The sequence below is a fragment of the Strix aluco genome, chromosome 24 (genome assembly GCF_031877795.1).
Source record: "Strix aluco isolate bStrAlu1 chromosome 24, bStrAlu1.hap1, whole genome shotgun sequence".
NCBI classification, from domain to species: domain Eukaryota; kingdom Metazoa; phylum Chordata; class Aves; order Strigiformes; family Strigidae; genus Strix; species Strix aluco.
The window spans coordinates 10,125,034-10,145,846 of record NC_133954.1 but is presented as its reverse complement, the minus strand read 5'-3'; the positions used below and the strand labels follow the sequence as shown (position 1 = coordinate 10,145,846).

The following is a 20,813-nucleotide window of genomic DNA, read 5'->3' as shown; positions in this document are numbered from 1 at the left end:
GCGCGCCCGGCCCCGCCCCCCGCGCGCCGGCAACGCGCGTGCGCCCTGGCCGGCGGCGGCGGCCGCGCCTGCGCCAAGATGGCGGCGCCCAGCGGGGCCTCGCTTCCGGTGGCGGGGGGGCCGCCATGTCGGCGGCGGCCGGCCGTGCGCGCGCGCGGGGCGGCCGGACGGTGATGCCGTGAGGGAGCCATGGCGGCGGCGGCGCGGCCCGGCGAGCGGCAGCGGCGGGTGCAGGCGCTGAGCGCTGCGCTGCGGGGCCGCCTGGGGCCCTACGAGCCGCTGCTGAGCGCTGCGCAGGCCGCGCTGGTGTGGGAACGGCCGGGCCGCAGCGCGCTGTGGTGGGCGGCGGCGCACGGCCTCTTCTGGTGAGCGGGGGGCGGCGGCGGCGGGGCCCGGGCCGCGGCGGGCGGGGCGGCGGGCTGAGGCGCAGGCCGTCCCGGCGGGGCCCGGGCCCGCTCCCCTGCGGGGGCGCCGGGGTGCGGAGCGGTGCCTGTGTCGGGGAGCGCGTCCCAGCGAGGCCTGTTGCTGCGGCGGAGGGGCCGCGGGTGCGCTCGGTGCCGCCGCTCGGGGCCGCGGGGCCGCCCTGGGCGGCCGGAGGTTTTTGTGTCGCGCCTGACGGGCTGTTCCCCCCGCGGCAGCGGGTCTCGGGCGGGCGAAGGCCGGCGCTCGGGGACGGCACCAGCGACCGGTCACGGCCGCCTCGTACCCCTCGTCCCGGGGCCCGGTGAGCAAGTCCCCCGGCGGGGAACGGTCCCTCCCCTTCGTGCGGGGCAGCCGCGTCCCCCCGCGCTGGCTGCGAACGGATCGTGGCTGGAGGTGGGACCCGAGCGGCTCCTCTGCGAGCTTGAGTCTGCCACCTGTGTCACAGCGGGAGGGAGCCGGCAAGGGCTGAGCTCCGCTTCAGCTCCGTCCCTCTCGGCGAGTTCTCCCGTTACCGGAAAGTGCAGCTACCTGCAACCCCTAGCCCGGTGCATGATCAGCAGAGGAGGCAGCAAACCGGGGCTGTCGCGATAGAAATGCCACGAGCAGAGAAGGGTCCCTGGAGCAGCCTGAGGGCAGCTCCTGCTCGGTCCCCGCCAGGGCAGGGTGCTCGCTCTTCTCTGGCTACAACTGTTAGTGGCGACCGATGGGTTTGGAGTCGGTTTGTGTTACCCCGTTTGTGTGTGTCGCGCAGATCGGGGTGGTACTGACTTGCTTGTTTCTTCCCCGTAGGTTTTTTGCTCTGACTTCTCTCCGCTTGCTGTTCCTGGTTGCATTTACCCTTATAATAGTAGTTTGTCTAGATCAGTGGAAGAACAGAATCTGGCCTGAAATTGGAGGTAAGTTGCAACATTTGAGTTGATACCGACAAGTCAAGCGCTGGTTTTAGCCCCAGGGGTATACTGGCTCTGCATCATTTGGAGTTAAATAGTTAAAATTCTGGGTCTTTTGCTTTGTGAATCTAGAAGCAGGCAAGAACGCTGTAGGCAGGTTCTTCTGGAGCTGGAAAATCCTAACCTATAGAAACATAAGATCTTCTCGTGCCTGTGACGCTGGTATTTGTCTCAAAACATCTGGTGTACGTGAACTGGTGCAGGTTTTGAAGCAGTGATTCACCCTTCGAGCATTCGGTACAAGAACAAGAAACTGAAGCATACATGGAATATGTCTGGATTTTTCCTCAGAATTTGTAATAAACCAGCTCCATGTTTTAGGACAAAGATGAGTCCCAGCCTTGCTGCTGAGTAGAGATTTTTTTGAAAGGAGAGGCATCTCAACAGCTGTTAATGAAGTTAGTCTTAAGCTCTCAGGAAGCAAAGCAGTTCTATCTCTTGTTCATGGTATTAACATACTAATGAATACTACCACTCTCAGCAGCTCAGGATGGGGTTGGCTTTGCATGGACAGGCTGGCTTTGAAGCTGTGTGGATGGTTTGCATGCTCCCAGAGGTGGTTCCCTAACTAACTAGCCAGTACAGTTCCCAGCTTTCTGCTTCAACTTGTGTGCTCAGTTGTTCTTGGGAGGACATTAAAGCTTTCTGTGGTTTCTGGCAGCAGCTGGGCTCAGGCTCTGCAGCTGAAGTTTCCTACTTAGGAGGAAGTGTCTGTCCAGCTCCCTCATAACCTTGATTTCGGTTTGTCAGGGCAACTGGTATGTCACTGGGTCCCTTTTCAAATCCCAGCCTGGGTGGGGAAGTATCAAAAGACTGAGATCTCTGATGCCTCTCAGAAGCAAGCAGTTCTTCCTTCACCGGCTGGTGTGTGTGGGGGAAGGGAGGGAGGCGAAAGTGGTGGTTTTGCTCTTACCTGTCAGTGGAACCAGAGCTCCAGACAGCGTCCAGCAGGTATTGAGGAGCAACAGGGAGACTCTTGTCCTGTGCTGTCACACATACACGTTCAGAATGGGGTATGGAGTGAGGCATCTCTGGTTCTTAATTACAGCTAATCCCCTTTTCAGGTATTCCCCAGCTCATTAAAGCTTTCCTTAAATCCCAAGCGCTGAGCGTTCTCATGGCAAATTCCTTGCAACTAATGTAGTGTCTGTTCTTAATATTTTAGTGGCAAGACCCGACGAATTAGACAATGAGAGGTAGGAAACTAATTGAATCCTCTGCTGTTTGGTACTTTGCTGTGATACCGTGTAATTATTACCTGCACGTGCTTGTAAAGTTGGCTCCTTTGAGCGGGGAAGGAGGGGGGGAAGGCGGATGGAGCCCCGGACTCTGTCAAGCTGTTGTGACAACTTTTTGACTGGCCCCAAACCATTACGTTATACTTAATCTCTGCCTTGTACTGGCCTCCAAGAACGCTTGCTTCCCCTGCCACTTCCCCTTGCACCCTTAAGGTAGAGGTGCTGCCTTAAAAGCAATTCCTTTTGTATGGGCCTCCAATAGCAAGAAAACAGCATTTCTTCTGGAAATAATGAAGTTTTCTCAGACTTGACAAGGAACGTTTAACAAGCTTGTTCCAGAAGTTGTTCCTGCATAGTTACGATCTGACTGCAGCATTAATAATGGGTTGAGAAATGCTGGGGTGTTGTCTTACTAATAACACCTTCCTCTCTCTGGACACACCTTTCTGCTCGCCTGTGCTGCCGAGCCGCGCTGGGTGCTCAGCTCCTGATTAAATCACTTGAACTGTTGCCAAACGACAGTTGCTTGGGTTGGGTTTTTTTTTTTTGTTTGTTTTGCAAGAGGCCCAAGTAGAAAAGGAATTGCTTTTCCTAACCTTCGAGTACTTGTGACTAGCAGTTAAGAAGCACTAATAGAACTTGACAGAGACAATGCCTCTGGAGTAACTGAATATATTAAGTAAGGTACAAGGCTGCTTGTAGACCTCGTGCTGAATTCTTGGAGGTTGCAGTTGACCAAATAAATGCAGAAAAAGCAAATGGATTCTCTTGATTTGCTTCTGCACTGCTCTTTCCCTCCAGTGGTGTGGAAACTAGTCTAAGGCAAAAGACTGAATGACTGAAATTACTGCTCCTTAGCTGCTATGGGAGAACTGGGACGTCCGTAGAACGGTGCGTAGAAGCGCTGCTTTTGGAAAGGCAGCTGAGCCTCACCTCTAGAGCTCAGCGGCTGGGGGAGAGGAGAAGGTGGTACAGAGACAAGTGTTGGTAACAGCTGATTCTGCACTGGTGTCGACGCAGTAATATCTGTTCCTGAATTCTCCCTTTCGCTGCAGCTGGGGATACGTTCACCCTCGGCTGCTCGGAGTGCCAGAACTCTGTCACCATTTGGCTGAAGGATGGGTGGCTGGGACCAACTTCTTAAGTAATCTCTTCATTTTCAAGAGGCAAAACCCCGGAAAGGTAAGAATGTACAGAGCTCAGCAGATGATGTGTTTGACGTGGAGCCTCTGCTGACCGCCAGTATCCTCTTGTGGTGGTGTCCAGCGTTGGCTGCAGGCGCTCAGGCGTGGGAGGTCTCCCACAGCTCTGTGGCTGTTAAGTGATGGAGAGGAATAGAAAGCACAGGCAGAAAAATCAGGTTGCGGAGGAGGGAGGAGAAGGCGAGTGTCAGCATGTTGACTGCACTAGCGAAGTGAACACGTAGCTGCTCCTTCTGTAGGTTTCTGGCTTTTTAAAGTGTCTGTCAAACTCCTCTCTCTCATTGGACTTTAACAGTTTGAGAAAGTATGTCAAGCTTTTTTTTTCCTTCTTTTTTTGAGGCTTATGCAAAGAGGAACCTGTAACACGGCGGTACTGTCCTTGTCCTTTTCACCTCACAGAGTCCTGTCTTCTTTAGCCTCTTCCTTGCTTTTAGCATACCTGCTTTGGAAGCTCCTCGTGTGCTGAGGCAGAGGCCTTGTCTGGCTTCAGAGCAACAGGCAGCGTGCCACCTCCTGTCTCTGCACTAGCCCTAGAGTGGGGTAGCTGGATGTTAGGAAGGCTTTGCTGCTGTTAGAATTACATCTTGACCTAGAATTGGCAGAGAACAAGATGGCAAAGAACTGCGTGAATGCGCTGCTTAACCTCGGAAACTCACTGTCTCCCATGTCTTCAGTTCTGCCTTCTAGTGTGTGGAGTCTTTACTTTCCTGGCTGTCCTGGGCCGGTACATCCCTGGACTCGTGCTCTCGTACTTGCTGTGTAAGTAGATCTCTGTGCCAAATACAGACTTTCGAGACAAAAGGGGTGGAGGCGAGTGGGAGCTGAATGTCCGAGGGATGGGGCTCTTCTGCTCGAAAGGGAAGCTTGTGTGAATGGCTTTAAAATATACGATAATACATTCTGCCTGGAATGTGGTGGTTCTTGTCTGGGACTCTAAGGTCTCTGGTCCAGAGAGAACATCTTTGAGTGCTTAGTAACCACAGATCTGAGCACTAATAGGTTGGCCTCTCAATTTTGTTAAATTGGCAGAGGTGATTGCGCCAATCCAAACCCCCTCCCGCAGCATTGCCTTCAGCACTGAGATCTTGCATGCCATGTGTGTGTTGTACTGCAGCACAAAATGGGCAAGATATTTGCCAAGTAGCGTCCTGAACAAACTTCTAATCAGAGTTCCCACTTACCTCAGTGCTCTTCATCCTGCTGTGGCCCCTTGCTGTGTACCACAGACTGGGGCAGCGCATGTACATGAAGCTGGAGCCAGCTCTGCAGCGGCTGGATTTCAGTGTTCGAGGCTACATGATATCAAAGCAGCGGGAGAAGCAACGTAAGTTTCTGTACTGTGTTTCTGACCCTCGGTACCTGAAACAGCTGCGAGCTGAGCCCGGCCTCGGGGAGGGCCAGGGCTGTGTGTGGCACGGCGCTCCCACCAGCGCCCCGGCGGGTCCTTGCAGCCACGCTGGGAAGGAAGCGAGGCCGCTCTGCCTCCGCAGGCAGCTCCCAGCGAGCAGCTGGCGTGGGCTCTTCACAGCACCGAGCTGCTCTGCTTCTGAGCTGCCAGAACTGCGTGTTCCATATTGCACTTGCACTGAAAAAAGAGGAGGGACTCGGTGCAAGGGAGCTGCTAAACATGTTCATCTCCACAAAAGATCTTGCAGCAGCCCAAGTCAGAAACGATCCCGTTGCTCTACTGTGGAACGAAGTGTGTTGAGTTGTGTCACGTCGTGTCCCTCCTGGGTTGTGTCACATCGTGTCCCTGCTGGGTTGTGTCATGTCCACGCTTGGCAGTTGAGGGTTTTTCTGCTCTGCTAAGGCTGGCCCTGTACAGACCCCATCCTAGCACCAATAACAAGCTTTGTCTCTGGTTTCTGGCAGTGCGTCACCGATCTCTCAGTCAGGAGGCTGTGGATGATGGGAGTGACAGTGAAGAGGAGCTCGCTGCGTTCTGTCCCAAGGTAACAAAAAGTCTCAGAAGCAGAAAGGCTCAGCTGACTAGAACAAACTCACTGCAGTGCATGGACACGCGGTCCGTAGCCCTGTATCCAGTACATTGTGATGGGAGATCAGATGAGGATATTCTCCTTTTAGAGAGGCCTTTCCTATTCTGTCTCACTCAAGTATGTCCAGAGCTGCTTGTACCAACCACAGTCTCCTAGGCAGGGCACTAACGTATGAGATGAGCCTCAGGTGCCAGCCTCCCACGAGCACTGGGTTTCACTGGCAGCCACTGGATCACGTGTTTTGTCTTGAGGCACAGGAATCAGCTTTCCAGTATTTGATGTTTCCAATTTTATCTGCAATTTCAAAGCTGGATGACTCTGTGGTTGCCAAGGAACTAACCATCTCTGACTCGGAGCATTCGGACGCGGAGGTCTCCTACACGGAAAACGGCATGTTTAACCTTTCGAGGGGCCAGACTCCCCTGACAGAGGGGTCAGAAGGTGAGGGGGAGTGGGCAGCCTCTGGCAGGCGCTGGTGTGACGGCTTGGAGGGAGGGTGTGTTGCCTTCTGTCCTCGAGGCCTAGCTGTTTGATGTCTGTCTTGCTGGCTAAGATGAGATGCCACCACCTGTTTTGTCAGAACTGAGCTTCCTTCTTCATTCCTGTGGTGCTTTAGTGGAGCACCGGCAGCTGCTCTTCAAAGGCAGATCCAGCTCTGCCCGTCTCCGGCTGCAGGGATGCAGGTTGCAGCCCCCTCTGTGATGGGTGTTTCCTCTGGCAGAGGGTGTCTGCTCCAGCATCTGCCTTCCTCAGGCGTGCCCGGGGAGGCCAGCAGGCACCCTGAATAGCCGTGCCAGGGGGACATTAAAGTGTGTTTGGTCTGTGAGATGGCAGGAGATGGTCTGTCTCGGGGAGGTGGTGGCCCAGCGGTCGCGTGTGCGCTGCCCGTGCCTCAGAGGGTTTGGCGTGTGCTGTGTATTCAAAGCACTTTCTCCTCTTCTAGACCTGGATGGTCACAGCGACCCAGAAGAATCTTTTGCCCGGGATCTCCCCGACTTCCCTTCCATAAACCCAGAAGCAACTGGCATAGATGACGAAGATGACACCAGCATTGGGATCCCCAGCCTGGCTTACCGCCCACAGCTGACAGAAGACCTGCATCTCCCTTACGAGCAGGAGGAATCGGGTGCGCTGCCATCTGTACAGAACCTCACCCACAACATAGCTGGCTTCGTCACCAGAGGCATGATACAGCTTGCGCTGTCAGGAGCCCCTCAGCCAGGCTCCTCACGCAGCGACAATCCCCAGAGAGGTGCAAAGACTTACCTCAGAACGGCCAGCTCGGACTTGGACACGGATGCGGAGGGGGATGACTTTGAACTGCTGGATCAGTCCGAGCTGAACCAGCTGGATCCTGCCGGCTCGCGGGGCCAGTAAGCAACCCCACACTTCCCTCTGGTTTTCTATCGCACGTCATGGAGGGAATCCTGGAAGGAAAAGCCTTGCACAGTTACCTAGGCCGTCTCCTGTGTGAGTATGAGTGACGTGACAGCCAGTCCTGGCTGGGAACACCACTGTGACTTGTGACTCTGTAGCCTCGCTTGGATTTTAAAATAAACTACACAGGTAATTCATAGGGAAAAGGCGTTGATGTGATAGCTCCACAATCACCCGTGCGTTGCCCTGCACTGTCTGCCAGGACGCTGCTTGTTCCACACTTCCTCACCTAAGACAATAACTCCGGTGTCTGCAGCTCCGGAGGCCGCCGGTCAGACCGACAGCACCGCCGAGGACAATCCTGGAGCCGCCCTCCCGGGGCTGAGGCGGAGCCGGGTGAATGGGATTGGTTTCCCCTCAGACTTCGTGTCTGGGACTTAATGCTGTTCTGTCTTTAAGACAACCGTTCCCCACTCCTAGATCGTGCACAGAATCCAAGTCTTCTCTCCCAGCAATACCCAGCTCCGGGCAGGGACAACCCCTGGCTCCTGCTGGGGACACGGCAGCGTGCGGCCGCGATGTTTGTCCCTGCTGTGACCGCTCAGCTCCAGCTCCCGAGTGACGCTGGTTTGTAAGAGACGTGTTGGCAATAAGACCCCTCCTGTGATGACGAGTCCCGCAAAGAACATCTACGTGTGGCAGCTGCTCTCGTGTCGCTTTCCTAAAATAACGGACTAACACTTTGCTCGAGCTCCCCCGCGCGCCTCCGGTGCCCGTTGGCCGGGGACAGGGGCAAAGCCGCTTCCCCCGGCGCTGGCTCCGGGGCTCCGGTTTTCCAGAGCAGGGCGAGGTGGGGCTGCCCTGCCCGGCCGGTTTGGCTCCGGCGCTGGGGCCGGCCCGCTGCTTCCCAGCTGCGTGTGCCGAGAGCCCGGCATGGGCCGGGAGCCACCGGCGGCCGAAGAGCTTCCGCCCGCTCTGGTCACGTAAAGAACCAGCAGCCGGCGGGCAGAGCCGCGGGGCACCGGCTGGCCCGAGCCCCCCGCCCCGGTGGCCCCTCGGTCGAAGCCACCGACCCTGGTTGTGCAGAAGAACGCACCGGTCAGGGAGACCCGCTCCGCTCCTTGGCTCGGTCCAAGCGCCGCAAAGCGTCGCTCGTGCCGCTGCTCGTGCCGGCCGTGGGGGGCGGTCGCGAGGGGCGGCGGGTCGGTAACGGTTAACGAAGGCTCGGCGCTGGCCCCGCAGGGCCCGGCTGTCCCGGGGCGCGGCGGGCGGGGAATGGCGGCGGCTCCTTCCCCCCCCCCAGCCCAGCGCTCTCCGGCCGTCGCTTCGCCCCGCGGGCCCGGCCGGCACCGGGGAACGGGCGGAACCAGCCCCGCCCCCGGCTCCCGCGTCCCGCCCCTCGGCGCCGCCTCCCCCCGCTACTCGGAGGCCGCGTCCCTTACCTCCCTCTGATTGGCTGGGGCGGCGGCGCGCCGGAAGTGCGTCATCGCCGGTGGCCGGAAGCGGAGCGGGGCGAGCGCCGGCCGAGGATGAGCAAAGGCCGCGAGGGCCCCGCGGCGGGCGGTGAGCGGGTCCCGTCCCCCGCCGCTGCGGTCCTGGGGGACGGCGGCGGCCGTGGTGACCGGCGCGTTGTCCCGCAGGAGGCGCCGCCGCCGTCCTGTTGCGGTACCTGCGGGAGCAGAACCGGCCCTACAGCGCCCAGGACGCCTTCGGGAACCTGCAGCGGGAGCACGGGCTGGGCAAGGCGGTGAGCGGGGCCGGGGCCGGGGCCGGGCCGGGGCGGGGCGGGGCGGGGTGGGCCGGGGCGCGGCTGACGGCGCTCGTCCGGCAGGCCGTGGTGAAGGCGCTGGAGCAGCTGGCGCAGCAGGGCCGCGTCCGCGAGAAGGCCTACGGGAAGCAGAAGATCTACTTTGCCGACCAGGTGAGCCCCGGCCCCGGGCGCGGCCCCCGCCCGCCCCCCCCCGCCGCTGACCCACCGCCTCGCTGCAGGAGCAGCTCCCGGCCGCCAGTGATGCGGAGCTCCGCGGCCTGGACGGGGAGATCGCTGCCCTCGCCGCCAAGGTGCAGGCGCTGCAGCAGAGCTGCCGGCAGATGGAGGCGGGTGAGTGCGCCCTGCCCGCCCTGCCGGGCCCCCACAGCACCGGGAGCGGCTGCGCTGGCTGGGGGGGCCGTGGGCACGGGGGGCTGTCCCTGGGCTGTTGGCCCTGCCGGTGACCGGTACCTCCCTTCCAGAGCTGAAGGACCTGAGCAGCTCCATGACAACCCCTGAGATGGCCAGAGAGCTTGAGGAGTTGAGGAAGGACTGTGCCACTTACACAGAGAAACTGGAGAGGATGAAGTCTGCCACCAACCACGTCACTCCGGAAGAAAAAGAGAAGGTAAAGAGCTGCCAGGGGCTGAGCCCGGTCCAGGGCCGGGCCGACTGTACCAAACCACCCCCCCAGTTACCCAGTCCCAGTATGACTGACGCTGGCACAACAGAGGCAGGGGGTTGTGTGGGGCCTGAGCAGCGCCTGTGCACGAGCCTCGGCCGCGTGTGCTGCGGGGACAACGCTCAGGGTGTCTGTAGGAAACAGCCTGAGCTGCCATTTCCTTGCAAACCTTTGCTTCATGCAGTCACCCGCCACGCAGTGAATTTGTCTTTCCCTGTCTCGGGTGATCTGTTTCACAGGTTCACGTCCCTGCAGGGGCTTTGTGAGCCGCTCGTGTGTTAAATAACCCTCTGGCTGTAGCTGGGACGTCTGGTGGGGCCTTGGCACCAGGCACGTCCCAGCCCCGGGCTCCCAGCGGCTGCGGGGGGCGGCTGCTCGCTTTGTTCTCGCTTTGTCTTGCTTTCTCAGGTCTGCAGCGAGCAGAAGCTGTACTGCAAGGAGTGGCGGAGGAGGAAGCGAATGGTGAGGGTCATGCCGTTGCGCGGGGAGGGAGCGGTGACAGCCCTGCGGGGACATGGGGCGACGCTGGTGCCCTGACGGGGACACGGGGTCTGCTGGGCAGCTTGGGGAGCAGCCCCCGTTCAAGCGGAGCTTCCTCCCGCTGCCGTGGGGCTGAGGAGACCTCGGGCCAATGCTGTAGCTGTGGAGGAGGGAGCGGCCCCCACAGCCCCCCTGTCTCGCCAGGCGACCGAGCTGCTGGAGGCCATCCTGGAGGGGTACCCCAAGAGCAAGAAGCAATTCTTCGTAAGTACCGCGGCGGTGGCTCTGCTGGGCCGGGGCGGCCGCGACACTGAGACGCTCTGTGCCGGTGCAGGAGGAGGTGGGGATCGAGACGGACGAGGACCACAACGCCATGCTGCCGGCGGCTGTCTGAGGCGCTGAGGGAGCCCCGGGGAGCAGGAGCTGCTGCTGGAACTCGGCTGTTGGGTTGATTGTTCTCCTCTTTTTGCAGGGCTCGGGTTTATCCTGCTTATTTGTATGTTTGTTTTAAAATACTTTGCAGCTGGGAGGGTGGTTGGAGGGGGCGACTCGGCACCGAGCCCCCTCCGTGGCAGAGGGAACGTTTCTTTCTTCCTGCCCGTCAGTGCCAGGAGCGGGCTGAGAAGGGAAGCGAGGGGACGAGGCCCACGCTGGCTGCAGCGCTCGACCTGTGGTTCAGCCACTTTCCGCCCTGGGACTGAGGGGTGCACGAGACTCCGACCCATTAAACAGCAGGTTTTTGGTTCAGTTCTGCATCGCTGCGGTGTTTCTCTGGTCAAAGGGGGACCCTGGGGGAGGCAAGAGCCAGGAGGGGCAACCTGAGCCAGGGCGGGTGCTCTGGGCTTCCAGAAACACCGAGTCCATCTCCGCCCCGCTCTAGGGGGAGGCTCCAGGAACTCAGCAACAGAAATAAAAGCAGAAAAATCATTAAAACATTCAGCAAAATTTATTTAATTACTTTTCACAATAGAAAAATATGTCGCTTTCACATGTGAGGTCTGTAAAACTCCACGTCCTCCTCCCAAGGCAGCTTCTGGCAGAGCAGCTCCCAGGGCTCTGTCCGTGCCCCCCGTCCAGTGCAGAGCCCTCACCCCCCGCTCGCCCCTGAGAGGATTTTCTTCCTCCCAAAGCAACAGGTGAGACGCAGCTGGTGGGCGGGGAAAGGGCACCCAGATTTGAGGAAAAAATTTTGTATAAAAATCAACCACCCGAAGGGGGGCTCCGCTACGAAACGCGGGTAGAAGCGGTCGCTTAAACATTCTCACGCTGCAGCATTCAAAGCCCCGGACCTGGAGCCGAGCGCTGCCTCGGCGACAGCAGAAAAACAAATAAATATCCACTGCCCGGAGCAGGAGCACGAACTGATGCCAGAACAAACCCTGCTGCCGCTGTCACCGCGCCGGGGGGCCCCCAGGACAGTCGCTGGGTGCGGTGAACAACCCTCGCTGGGGCAGCGGCTGTGCCGCCCAGTGCTGGGTGTTGGCCAGAGCCAGGACCCGCCGGCGGCAGCGGGTGACGGGGGAAAGAGGGGCCCAGAGAGCGTCTGTCTGCAAAGCTGACACCGAGAACGCTGCAGGGTGAGTTCAGTGACTCAGAAACACAACAATCAGATCAAATCAAGGCTGGTTACGTGTATGTGCGTGTATGTAGAAGTTCTAAGGGGGAGCAGCGGCAGCTGCTGAGCACCCGGCCTGGTCGCTGCGGCCCCATTGAACCCCGAAGGGGGAAGGAGCCAGAACAGACACTCGCTCCCTCCCCTGGGGACGGCGCCCGCAGCAGCACCGGGCGGGTTTTAGCTCCGCGGAGGGGAGGTCGCGGCTGCCTGAGCGAGCGTTCCCGGGGCTCGTCCTTCTGCCAAAGCATCCACACACCCCCCCCAACCCCCCACGGGGAGGCATCAGAAAGCCGCGGTTATGGGAGAAGCCTATTCCAAGTCTGTTCTAACAGAAACCAACAGCTTTTAGTGTCTGTTCTTGTCTCATCCCCCTCCCCGGGAGCAGAAGGGTTAGAGATCTGCCCCACGGCACAGAGGCAGGAGCAGAGGCAACCCCCCCCCGCCCGCCTGCCCTGAACGCTGGCACAAGATCTCTGCTCAATACACACGTTTCCCCCCTTTGCCAAGTCCCTACAAATATTTGGTAGTCTCAACTGAGGCAGTACCCGTGGGGCAGAGGTGTCTGCACAGCCTCGTTTTGGTTTGGTAGTTAATACAATAAATAATTAATTCGAAGAAGCTCTAAAAGCAGCCCCGAGGGAGACAGCCCAGCCCTTCCTGGCGCCCAGGCCCCCGGGCAGGAGGGGCCGCAGCGCAGCAGGGGAAGGCTCAGTAGAGTTGGCTCTTCAGTTGGTGCAGGACCCCCACCACGATGTCCCGCAGCGTCTGGGGCAGAGAGGGGACGCGACAGTCGCTCCGGCGGGGGAACAGCCCTGCCCCGGTGAGCGGCTCCCACCAGGGCCTGGGGCCGGTGCCACGGGCAGCGCTGCAGTCACGGCCCCACAGGCACTGCCCAGCCCACGGGAGATGCTCCCACCCCCCTTCCTGGGCCGCAGCAGCGCAGGGGCTCGGCCCTGCCCCAACCCCCCACCTCCCTCAGGGGTTTAACTCCCAGAAAACCTCAAGGTGTCCCAAGGGTGAGATGGGGACGCAGCAGGACCCACCCTCTGAGCTCTGGCTCACCCTGGCCAGCTTTGAGCCTCATAACAGGCTGGCAGCTGGTTTGCAGGGGGAGAGGCTGGAGCTCGGGCACCGTCTCGTGTCCCCCCAGGCCCCCACCCTGCCCCAGGCCAGCACAAGGGCCCACGCGCGGCTCCCGCGCTCACCTGGGGCTTGCAGTGCTCCTCAATCCAGCTGAAGACGCACGCCGAGAGCTCCTGGAAACTCGTTACCGAGATGGAGGCGTTGAAGGACTGGAACAGGGAATCCATAATGCCTTGGAAAACATTGAACTTGATCTCGTCAGAGACCCGATCCTTCCCCTCGTTCGGGTTGTCCTGATGAGCCTTCACAATCTGCTCGTAGTTCCTGCAACAAACCGAGCGCCCCGTGTGCGGCAGCAGAGCGAGGCCCCGCACCCCCGCGGGCAGCACTCGCTGCCTGCCCCCGGCCACTGAGACCCGCAGGGATGGGGAGGGCCAAGAGTTTGCGGAAAATCCTGCAAGTAAATAAACACCGGGAAGCTGCAGCTGCTCCCGACACTGGGAGCAGATTAATTTTCTGACTCGGATCCACCTTCATGCTAAACTCCACCAACTGACCCGAGAGACCCACACGAAGGAGCCGCCGGAGGAGAAAGGACAAGAGGAGGCAGGGACGGGTTTGGCTGCCTGCGGGGCACTGGGTGCACCCAGGGAGCCTGGCAAGGACAGGGGGGAAAGGGCAGGAAGAAGAGGGCAGCACCCCGGCAGCTCTGCCCTTACACTTTCATGATCTTCAAGGCCATCACGTCTTTCCTGAGGGTAGAAACTTCCTCCTCTTGCTTCTTCTTTTCCTTGTGCAGGAACTGGATGTAGTCAATGGCTGAGCACAAAAACACAGAGTGAGGATTTGAGCGCGCACACGAGCCCCCGAGATCCCCGCAGAAGGTGCCTGAGCCTGGGCAGCGCCAGCTCCCGGCTGCCCTGACTCCTCGGGGGGGAGGGTGGGTGGAGGCGGCCAGCGCCTGGGCTCCCCCAGAGCAGCGTCACACCAGAAGGTCCCAGGTGCTGCATGGCTCTAGCGAAGCATTTTGGGGGTTGACAGCACCCCCTTCCCTGTCCCCACCCTCAAGACTCACTTTTCTGGAGGACGATGGCCTTGCTCAGCTTCTGGGAGCCTATGCAGAAATCCTGCTGCTCACAGGTAGGAACGATGGCCTGCAAGTCATCGTAGCCTTTCTGCGGGGAAGCAGAGCCACAGCGCGTGTGTTTGGGGTTCAGCAGCGTGAGACTGGTTGTTTCAAAAGGTGTCAAATCCAGCTCCCAGCAGGCAGCAGCCAGAGCCAAGGTGGCTCCCGGCACATGCTGCGTCTCGGGGGGGGGGGGAGATCCAGCAGCAAAACAAAGGGGAAGGTGCCGAAGCCGGCGGGGTGCTGGGTGCCACAGGGCGCCGGGCTCTGACAGCACCCGCAGCCTCCGGCGTTACCTTGATGGCATCTCGTCTCTTCTGCTCCGCCTGGGTGTGCGCCCGCCTGCGCCGGTCCTTGTACGACTCCTTGTAGGACTCCTGGTGGTAATCGCTGTCCTCGTCATCTGCGCCGACAGGACTCGCGTGAGGGGAAGAAGCCTGAGCGGTGAGCGCCCGAGGCACGGCTCGGGGTGCCGGCAGCCAGGCCCGGGACAGCCCCGGGGCAGCCAGCGCCGGCAGCCCGGGCCGAGGGGCCCTGCCAACCCCCTCCCTGTCCCTGGGGAGCCGCGCAGGGGGGAGGCGCCTGCAGCTCCCTCGGGAAGGCATCAAAACCCGACCCCAGACCCTGCTGGAAACCACCACGCCCTGACGCTGCTCCCCACCACCCTCCGCCGGCGGGGGGGCGGCCGCGCTCGGCGCAGCGGGGAGGGCGGAGGCGCCGGCAGGGCCGCGGCCGCGGGGTCGCACCTGTGTTGGGGACGGAAGAGGCGCTGGTGGAGCCGATGCTGTTGGCTCGCGACACGACGCTGCCTTTCCGCGCGTTCTCCACGAAAAGCGCTGCGAGAGGTGTCGCGGGGTCAGTGACGGGCCCGGGGCGCGTCCCCGCCGCGGCGGGATGGGGCACGGGGGTCCCCGGGCAGCCGCCGGCACCTACCCGAGTCCAGGCCATTGTCGCTGTAGGCGGCGTCCACCTTGCGCGGGGCCGGCGGGAGGAGAGACGTCAGACGGAGCCCCGGAGCCCCGGCCCCGGCCCCGCCTCCCCGGGAGCCCGGGCCGCCCCCGCGGCTCCCCCCGCCCCTCGAGCTCCGGTTCCCGCGGCTCAGCGACCCCTGACCCCGCCCCTCCCCCCTCCCCCCGGCGCGGCCCCGCCGCCGCTAGCCGGCCCGGTGCCGCTCCCGAGCCCGGCGAACGGACCCACCTTCCCCCACGAGTCCTCGGTCGCGGCGCCGGGCGGCTCCGCCATCTTCCGCCCGCCCCGGTCATGTGACCTGCCGCGGGGGCCGACGGGAAACGCAGTCCGCCCCGCGCCGCCAGGGGGCGCCGCCGTCACCGCGCTAACGTCAGCGTGACGCGGGGTCAGAGGTCAACGGGAGCGGCGGCTGCGGCCGGGCCAGGCCGCGCCCCGGGGGCTCCGTGCCGGGACATCGCGACCGAACGCCCCCCGAGCAGCGCGGAGCAGAGACGGGGGCAGAAAATAAATGATCCCAGTTGACGTCTGCTGGCAGCCGGTTAATGGGAGAGGCGGAGGCTGCAGTCACTGTCTGGGAACAACAGCGAGGCCCAGCGAGAACGAGCTGCGGCCTCCAAATCTCAGGAGTAGTCCTGGACCATAAAGACCCCCCTGGACCCCGAGCCACGGGCGATGCCCTGCGGCAGGGGCAGGCAGGGCGGGGGACACCCGAGCCAGTGGCTGGGGGGGGTTCAGCCCCCTGCGGGGACAGGCTGGGGGCACAGGGGACAGTCCCAGCACTCGGACACGCACAGAGGGAGAAGCCTCTTTACTGTCACCCAGGGAGACCCTGGCACCAGCGCAGGCCCGGCCCGGGGAGCCGCTGCAGTGTCCCCCCTCTTGCCAGGGGACAGTGGGACCCCCGCAGCCCCTCCGCGGGGCTGGACGTGGTGGGGGGCTTCAGCCTCTGCGCTGCGCCCCGCCCCCCCGGCCCGGCCGACGGCGTGTGATGCCAGGACACGGCTCCTCGCCTCCCGCCCCGCCTGTGTGGGATCCGTGGGGTCGGGCCGTGACGGTGAAGGGGAGCGCGACCCCCTCACAGGCTGCACTTCTGGCTCAGGCGCTGCTGCAGGAGGTCCCAGGCCTTCTCCACCTGCCAGAGAACCCACGCGGGGCGGCACCTCAGAGCCCGCGGCCAGGCCGGGGACAAGGCGAGCGGCACCACGGCACGGGCATGAGCGCCACACCGGGGTCCCACGTTTCCTGTCCCCTCCCTGCTGCACTGACGCCCCCGGATCCAGCCCTCATGGCTGTGCCCAGGGGCAGCCTCGATGCCGACCATTGCGGTCACCCGCCTCCCCTTGGCCACCCGAGACAGTCGCCAGCGCTGTGGCCAGCCCGGGGCTCACCTGCCTGCGGGTGACGTCCGGCTCCCAGAGCGTGCACAGCACCACCTGTGACTGCTGCACCCTTTGGCTGTTGGTCATCTGGCTCCGCAGCCGGCTGTGAGCAGCCTCCTCGCTCAGCCCGTCCCTGGCCACGACGCGCTGCACGGCCTGGCAGGACGAGAGGGGACCCTCAGGCACTGGGGGGGGAGCTGAGACCCAGCCCCCGCAGCAAGTGCCAGGCCGAGGGGCATTGCCCACCTCCTCCTCGGGGATGACGGCCGTCCACACCTCATGGACCATGTCCTGCCAGCCAGCCTCCAGCAGCACGGCAGCGTCCAGCACGCACACGGCTTTTCCTAGGGGACACGGCCATTCCTCACCCCCTGGCAATCGCCAGACAGCGCGACAGCTCCTCGGGGTCCAACCCAGCCCGGCCGTGCACTCTCGTGGAGTTACACCTTCGTGCAGACTGGCAGCACAGACGCTTTACTGCTGAGCCAGAGAACCCGACGTGGACGAGAGAGCAGCAGGCAGGGGCTGGGTTTGCTTAAAGGGCACACCCGGGACAGCAGGTCTGCTGGGCATGGCAAGCCACTGCCTTCAGCCAAATGCCTATCGAGCCACCAACAGCGTCTCCCAACAGCTGGAAAAATTTTGCTCCCGGGAGGAATAAACACCAGGCTCATTGCTGGAGCACCACACCAAAAGTGAACTTGAAGTCACGTGGGAAAGAGAATGCAGCCTCCACCCTCCCTCCGCGCCTGAGGTCAACCTGTCCCAGCTGCCGGCCCAGCTGAGTGGAGGAGTTTGCTCAGAGACGTGCTAGTGAAAACGCCCAGCAGAGAAGGGGGGGGTCTGAGCGTGGAAAATACTCACGGTGCTGCCAAGAGCAGCAGCTTCCCAGGGGCCCTGGGTCCTGGTGTGCTGCACAAGACCAGGCTCCCAACTCCCACCTCTGCGCTGCCAGGGGAGCCACCCCAGTTACCTTGGGCACCCGCCTCCCCGATCTGCTCCTTGACCATCCGGGCCATCTTGGGCCACACAATGTCCGTGAGACTCTTCAGCCGCTCCTAGGAGGGACCGTGACAGGATTTGGCTACTTGCCCTCAGAACCCCGGGGCAGCCAAACAAGGGGATGGCTGGTGGCAGCAGCAGTCACAGAGGGCACCCAGCACGGGGCACGGGCCCAGCCCATCGCTGGCTCGCTAAGCGAAGGAAAGGAAAGGAAATCTGCCACGCTGGCCAGGGGCTCCCACGCCTGCTACCGGCGTCAAGGCTCTTTTTTCCCTGTTATTTTCCTTCCTTGGCCAGGCACAGCACAACCTCTGTCTCTGCTGCAAGAGACGGTTTGCAAAGACGCGCCTGCAGCACACGAGCTCCCCACGCAGCAGCACCCACGCGAGACCCGCGGAACCCCTCGAGCTGCCTTCACACGGGGCCTGGGTCAGCCCGCAGCAGCTCCGAGCGCTGGCCCGGCCAACAAAGCCGGGCACACAGGGTCAGGTTCGGCTGCCGCGTCACCGAGCCCGGCTGGGTACAAGCCCAAACCGCGCCAGGGTCAGAGAGCACCGGCTCCACGTACATCGGGGCTGCGGCTCTGCGCTGGGTGAAGGACAAGCGTGGGACAGAGGGGACGGGGACAGGGATGGGGAGGCAGCAGCAGCTGCTGGGGCGAGAGGAGCATGGCCAGCACAGCCGCTGACTCGGCTACAGAGACGGGATCGCTGCGTCCTGCCCTGTCGGTACGCCACTGCCAGAACGGACGGTCAGGAAGGCGTCATCAGCTCAAAGGCCTCAGCACAGATGGAGGGCTCCCGCTCACGAGGTTAAATATTGACAGTCTCTGTGCTGCTCTTACCTGGTTTCCAAACACTTTGGCCCCAAGGACTTTCCTGTTAATTGTCCCATCTTCATTCAAGATTTCTGCAAGACAGAAGCAGAACAGGCTCGGGAGGAATGAACCCAACTCACCCCCTGCGGCAAGCCGAGGCCAGAGTGGCAGGATTTCAGCACGGTGCTCTCGAAGGGACCCAGAAAGGAGCTGCAGGACCTGACCTGGCAGCTCTTCTCCTTGCTCCAGAAGGGACAGGGAAGAGCTTTTCCTAGACAAAGGGCAGCCCGGTTTGGCCTTCCACACCGGCCAGTTTACAGCGGCTCTGACACGGGACACGCAGGACAGGGGAAGCGGCGGTTTGTCACGCCCAGGCCCAACCGCCACTGAATCAACCACAGAGCCCCATCTGGGCGCTGCGGGGCCCAAAACCCACGGGAGGGAGGGGAGCGCAGGCCCGGATGGCTCCCTGGGACACTGGGATGATGGCACACCCCTCCCGCCTCTTCCTCTTCCCAGTCTTCCCCGCAGCCTTCGGTGGCTCTACCTGCCCCAAAGGTGGCCACCACCTGCTCGTAGGCAGGGCCACCAGGGACATAGACGGCGTGGCCCAGCTTGTCAGCGTCGATGAGGAAGGCTCCCAGGTGCCCCAGGAGTTTGGCAATGGAGGTTTTCCCACTCCCGGTTCCTCCAGTCAGGCCGATCACGTACGGGCGCGAAGGCAAGGCAGGGTCTGGCTAAGGGCAGAAGGAAAGCCGTTGCCAGCAGACGGAGGACGCGGGCTCTGCTGGAGAAGGATCCCGACCACCCGCCCGGAGGCAGGCGAGAAAGGGCCTGGCCCTGCAGAGCAGGGGCCTGCTCCCGCCGGGGGCCAGTGCAGGCAGCAGGCAGGTGGTCCCCTGAAACTTGTCCCCCTGCACCCCTCCCAGACACGCCGCTCCCCTCGCGGCCCGTGGCTCTCCAGTCACCCCCCTCACCCGCGGGGGCCGCAGCAGCGTCCCCAGCAGCCTCTGCCGGAGGCTGGAGGAGCTGATCTTCTCCTCCTCGTTCTGACGGTGGTCGGGGTCCTTCATCAACAGGATCTCATGCAGAGCCAGCTCGGGGAGCCCCTACCGAGAGAAGAGAGCCCCGAGGGCCATCAGCAGAGAGGGGAAGGGAGCCCAGAGCTGCCTGCCTGACCCCGACCCTCGGCTGCAGCTCGGCATGAAGCGCCCGTCTGCGGGGAGTCGGCAGACGCCTGCGCTGGCGTCCTGCCCTCGAGCCTGGGCGGCGGCTGCTCCCCGAGACCCGGTTTGCCCAGAGCCAGCGGCGGGCAGGGGCGGGAGGGGGAGGGCAGGCTCCTGCATCCACATTACATTTTCACGTCTCTTCTTGTTGACGGCCTCCCCTCCCCTGCGGGTCTCCTCGCTGACCACCAGGCACTGCAGGTCGGGGTCCGTGACCGAGGGGCCGTAGGGGTCAGCCAGAGGCACGATGTCGTAACGCAGCGAGGGCTTCACGTCCTCCAGGAACTCGCGCAGCTTCGCCGCTCGCAGCTCGTAGGGCTCGATCAGCTCCATCAGGACCTTGTCTGCTGGGCGCCAGGAGGGAGGAGAAGGACGAGAGGGGCGGTTTAACAACGGGCAGCTCCCGGAGCGGTGGCAAGACGGGGAGACAGAGACAAAACCCGTCGGTGGCTGTGGGAGGCTGCCTCCTCCGGCCCCCCTCGCCTCCGCTGCACCCTCACTCTGTGCCTCGCTCGCGGGCACCGGCGGGTCCCCACCGTCCCCCTGCCCGGGCGCTGCAGGAGCACGGCTGCCGGGACCCCACGGGACCCCCAGGCCGCAGCCCCGGCCCCTCTCACCGCCCTGTCCCGGCCAGCCCCGGGCTGAGCCCTCGGCCGCGGACCGGCCGCCCCCGTCTCCCCCCCTTCACCCCCCGCCCGGTCCCCGCACGGTGCCGGCCGGCCCCCGGGACTCACGGCGGAGCAGGTCGCCGTCGGCCACCCCGGCCAGGAGCCGCCGCCGGGCCAGGAGGCAGCAGGCGCTGAGCAGGAGGCGGTGGGCGCCGTGGAGGCGGTCGAAGGTGCCGCCGACCGCCACGTCGGAGAAGTCGGGAAGCGCCGCGCCGGGGCCGCCCTCGGGGTCGTCCTCGTCCTCCTCCTCGGGGCCCCCCCCGGGCTCCGCGGGGCCGCCCAGCAGCAGCGCGGGCAGGCGCGGGGGGCAGCCGTAGGCGGCGGCGGCCAAGCGCTGCAGGCCGAGCTGCACCGGCCCCGGCGGCCCCGGCGCCTCGGCGGCGGCGGCGAGCAGGACGCGGGGCGGGCGGGCCAGGCGGCGGCCGGGGGCCAGCAGGACGCGCAGGTCCAGGCCCCGCTCGGCCGCCGCCGCCGCGTAGAGCGCGGCCAAGGCGCGGAGCAGCGCGGGGCAGGCGGGGGGCGCGGCGGGGCGCGGCTGGGGGGCGGCCAGCGACAGCCCCGGCTGCAGGTGCACGTAGAGCGGCCCCGCCACCACCCCCGCCGCCGCCGCCACCGCCGCCGCCGCCCGCCGCGGCAACGCGCCCAGCGGCGCCGTCAGCACCAGCAGCCCCGAGGCGAAGGGCGGCATGGCCCCGCCGGGAACCCCCGGGAGCCCCCGGAACCCCCCGGAACCCCCCCGGAACGCCCGGCCGCGGCGCCCGGCAGCGGGGGGAGGGAGGTCGCGGCGTGCCCCGGTGCGGGCGGAGCGTCGGGACCCGGCTCCGCCCGC

The 20,813-nt window shown here is 63.2% G+C and overlaps 4 protein-coding genes across 5 annotated transcripts; 2 read left to right on the top strand and 2 right to left on the bottom strand.

Moving 5' to 3' along the window:
* Nucleotides 1-162: 162 nt before the first annotated feature.
* Nucleotides 163-7,888, top strand: RETREG3 (reticulophagy regulator family member 3). Its single transcript, XM_074849853.1, has 9 exons — nt 163-365; nt 1,213-1,319; nt 2,539-2,569; nt 3,667-3,793; nt 4,488-4,572; nt 5,000-5,137; nt 5,686-5,765; nt 6,119-6,251; nt 6,754-7,888. The coding sequence occupies exons 1-9, from the start codon at nt 190-192 to the stop codon at nt 7,185-7,187; spliced, it is 1,311 nt and encodes a 436-aa protein (XP_074705954.1). The 5' UTR covers nt 163-189; the 3' UTR covers nt 7,188-7,888.
* Nucleotides 7,889-8,578: 690 nt separating this feature from the next.
* On the top strand, nt 8,579-10,846 carry PSMC3IP (PSMC3 interacting protein). 2 transcript variants are annotated; one of them, XM_074849856.1, is made up of 8 exons: nt 8,605-8,750; nt 8,828-8,934; nt 9,019-9,108; nt 9,177-9,288; nt 9,420-9,565; nt 10,028-10,081; nt 10,304-10,363; nt 10,434-10,846. In XM_074849856.1, exons 1-8 carry the CDS (start codon nt 8,717-8,719, stop codon nt 10,491-10,493), a joined length of 663 nt encoding a protein of 220 aa, XP_074705957.1. In that variant the 5' UTR covers nt 8,605-8,716; the 3' UTR covers nt 10,494-10,846. The 2 variants fall into 2 exon arrangements, with proteins under 2 accessions (XP_074705958.1, XP_074705957.1); XM_074849857.1 differs by lacking the exons at nt 10,304-10,363; nt 10,434-10,846 and adding an exon at nt 10,182-10,294 and having other exon boundaries at nt 8,579-8,750.
* A 180-nt stretch (nt 10,847-11,026) lies between these two features.
* MLX (MAX dimerization protein MLX) lies at nt 11,027-15,549 on the bottom strand. The gene is made up of 8 exons (XM_074849855.1): nt 15,121-15,549; nt 14,857-14,893; nt 14,670-14,759; nt 14,220-14,326; nt 13,873-13,972; nt 13,517-13,616; nt 12,920-13,121; nt 11,027-12,479 (listed from the first exon to the last, which is right to left on the bottom strand). Exons 1-8 carry the CDS (start codon nt 15,163-15,165, stop codon nt 12,423-12,425), a joined length of 738 nt encoding a protein of 245 aa, XP_074705956.1. The 5' UTR covers nt 15,166-15,549; the 3' UTR covers nt 11,027-12,422.
* A 136-nt stretch (nt 15,550-15,685) lies between these two features.
* On the bottom strand, nt 15,686-20,697 carry COASY (Coenzyme A synthase). Its single transcript, XM_074849854.1, has 9 exons — nt 20,051-20,697; nt 19,446-19,660; nt 19,068-19,199; nt 18,638-18,827; nt 18,118-18,182; nt 17,245-17,329; nt 16,518-16,615; nt 16,281-16,427; nt 15,686-16,024 (listed from the first exon to the last, which is right to left on the bottom strand). The coding sequence occupies exons 1-9, from the start codon at nt 20,670-20,672 to the stop codon at nt 15,968-15,970; spliced, it is 1,611 nt and encodes a 536-aa protein (XP_074705955.1). The 5' UTR covers nt 20,673-20,697; the 3' UTR covers nt 15,686-15,967.
* Between the last annotated feature and the right edge of the window lie 116 nt (nt 20,698-20,813).

Bases quoted from the DNA above. Each gene is read 5' to 3' on its own strand.
- RETREG3 (XM_074849853.1), top strand. From the start codon at position 190: ATGGCGGCGGCGGCGCGGCCCGGCGAGCGGCAGCGGCGGGTGCAGGCG. The intron at 366-1,212 runs GTGAGCGGGGGG...TCTTCCCCGTAG, and splicing joins GCGGCGCACGGCCTCTTCTG to GTTTTTTGCTCTGACTTCTC. The intron at 3,794-4,487 runs GTAAGAATGTAC...CCATGTCTTCAG, and splicing joins AGAGGCAAAACCCCGGAAAG to TTCTGCCTTCTAGTGTGTGG.
- PSMC3IP (XM_074849856.1), top strand. From the start codon at position 8,717: ATGAGCAAAGGCCGCGAGGGCCCCGCGGCGGGCG. The intron at 8,751-8,827 runs GTGAGCGGGTCC...GTTGTCCCGCAG, and splicing joins CGAGGGCCCCGCGGCGGGCG to GAGGCGCCGCCGCCGTCCTG. The intron at 8,935-9,018 runs GTGAGCGGGGCC...CTCGTCCGGCAG, and splicing joins AGCACGGGCTGGGCAAGGCG to GCCGTGGTGAAGGCGCTGGA.
- MLX (XM_074849855.1), bottom strand. From the start codon at position 15,165: ATGGCGGAGCCGCCCGGCGCCGCGACCGAGGACTCGTGGGGGAAG. The intron at 14,327-14,669 runs GTGCGACCCCGC...CTGTCGGCGCAG, and splicing joins CTCTTCCGTCCCCAACACAG to ATGACGAGGACAGCGATTAC. The intron at 13,973-14,219 runs GTAACGCCGGAG...GCTTCCCCGCAG, and splicing joins AGAGACGAGATGCCATCAAG to AAAGGCTACGATGACTTGCA.
- COASY (XM_074849854.1), bottom strand. From the start codon at position 20,672: ATGCCGCCCTTCGCCTCGGGGCTGCTGGTGCTGACGGCGCCGCTGGGC. The intron at 18,183-18,637 runs GTAGAGCCACCG...TCTGTCTTGCAG, and splicing joins GGTGGCCACCTTTGGGGCAG to AAATCTTGAATGAAGATGGG. The intron at 17,330-18,117 runs GTAAGAGCAGCA...GGTCCCTCCTAG, and splicing joins CCAAAGTGTTTGGAAACCAG to GAGCGGCTGAAGAGTCTCAC.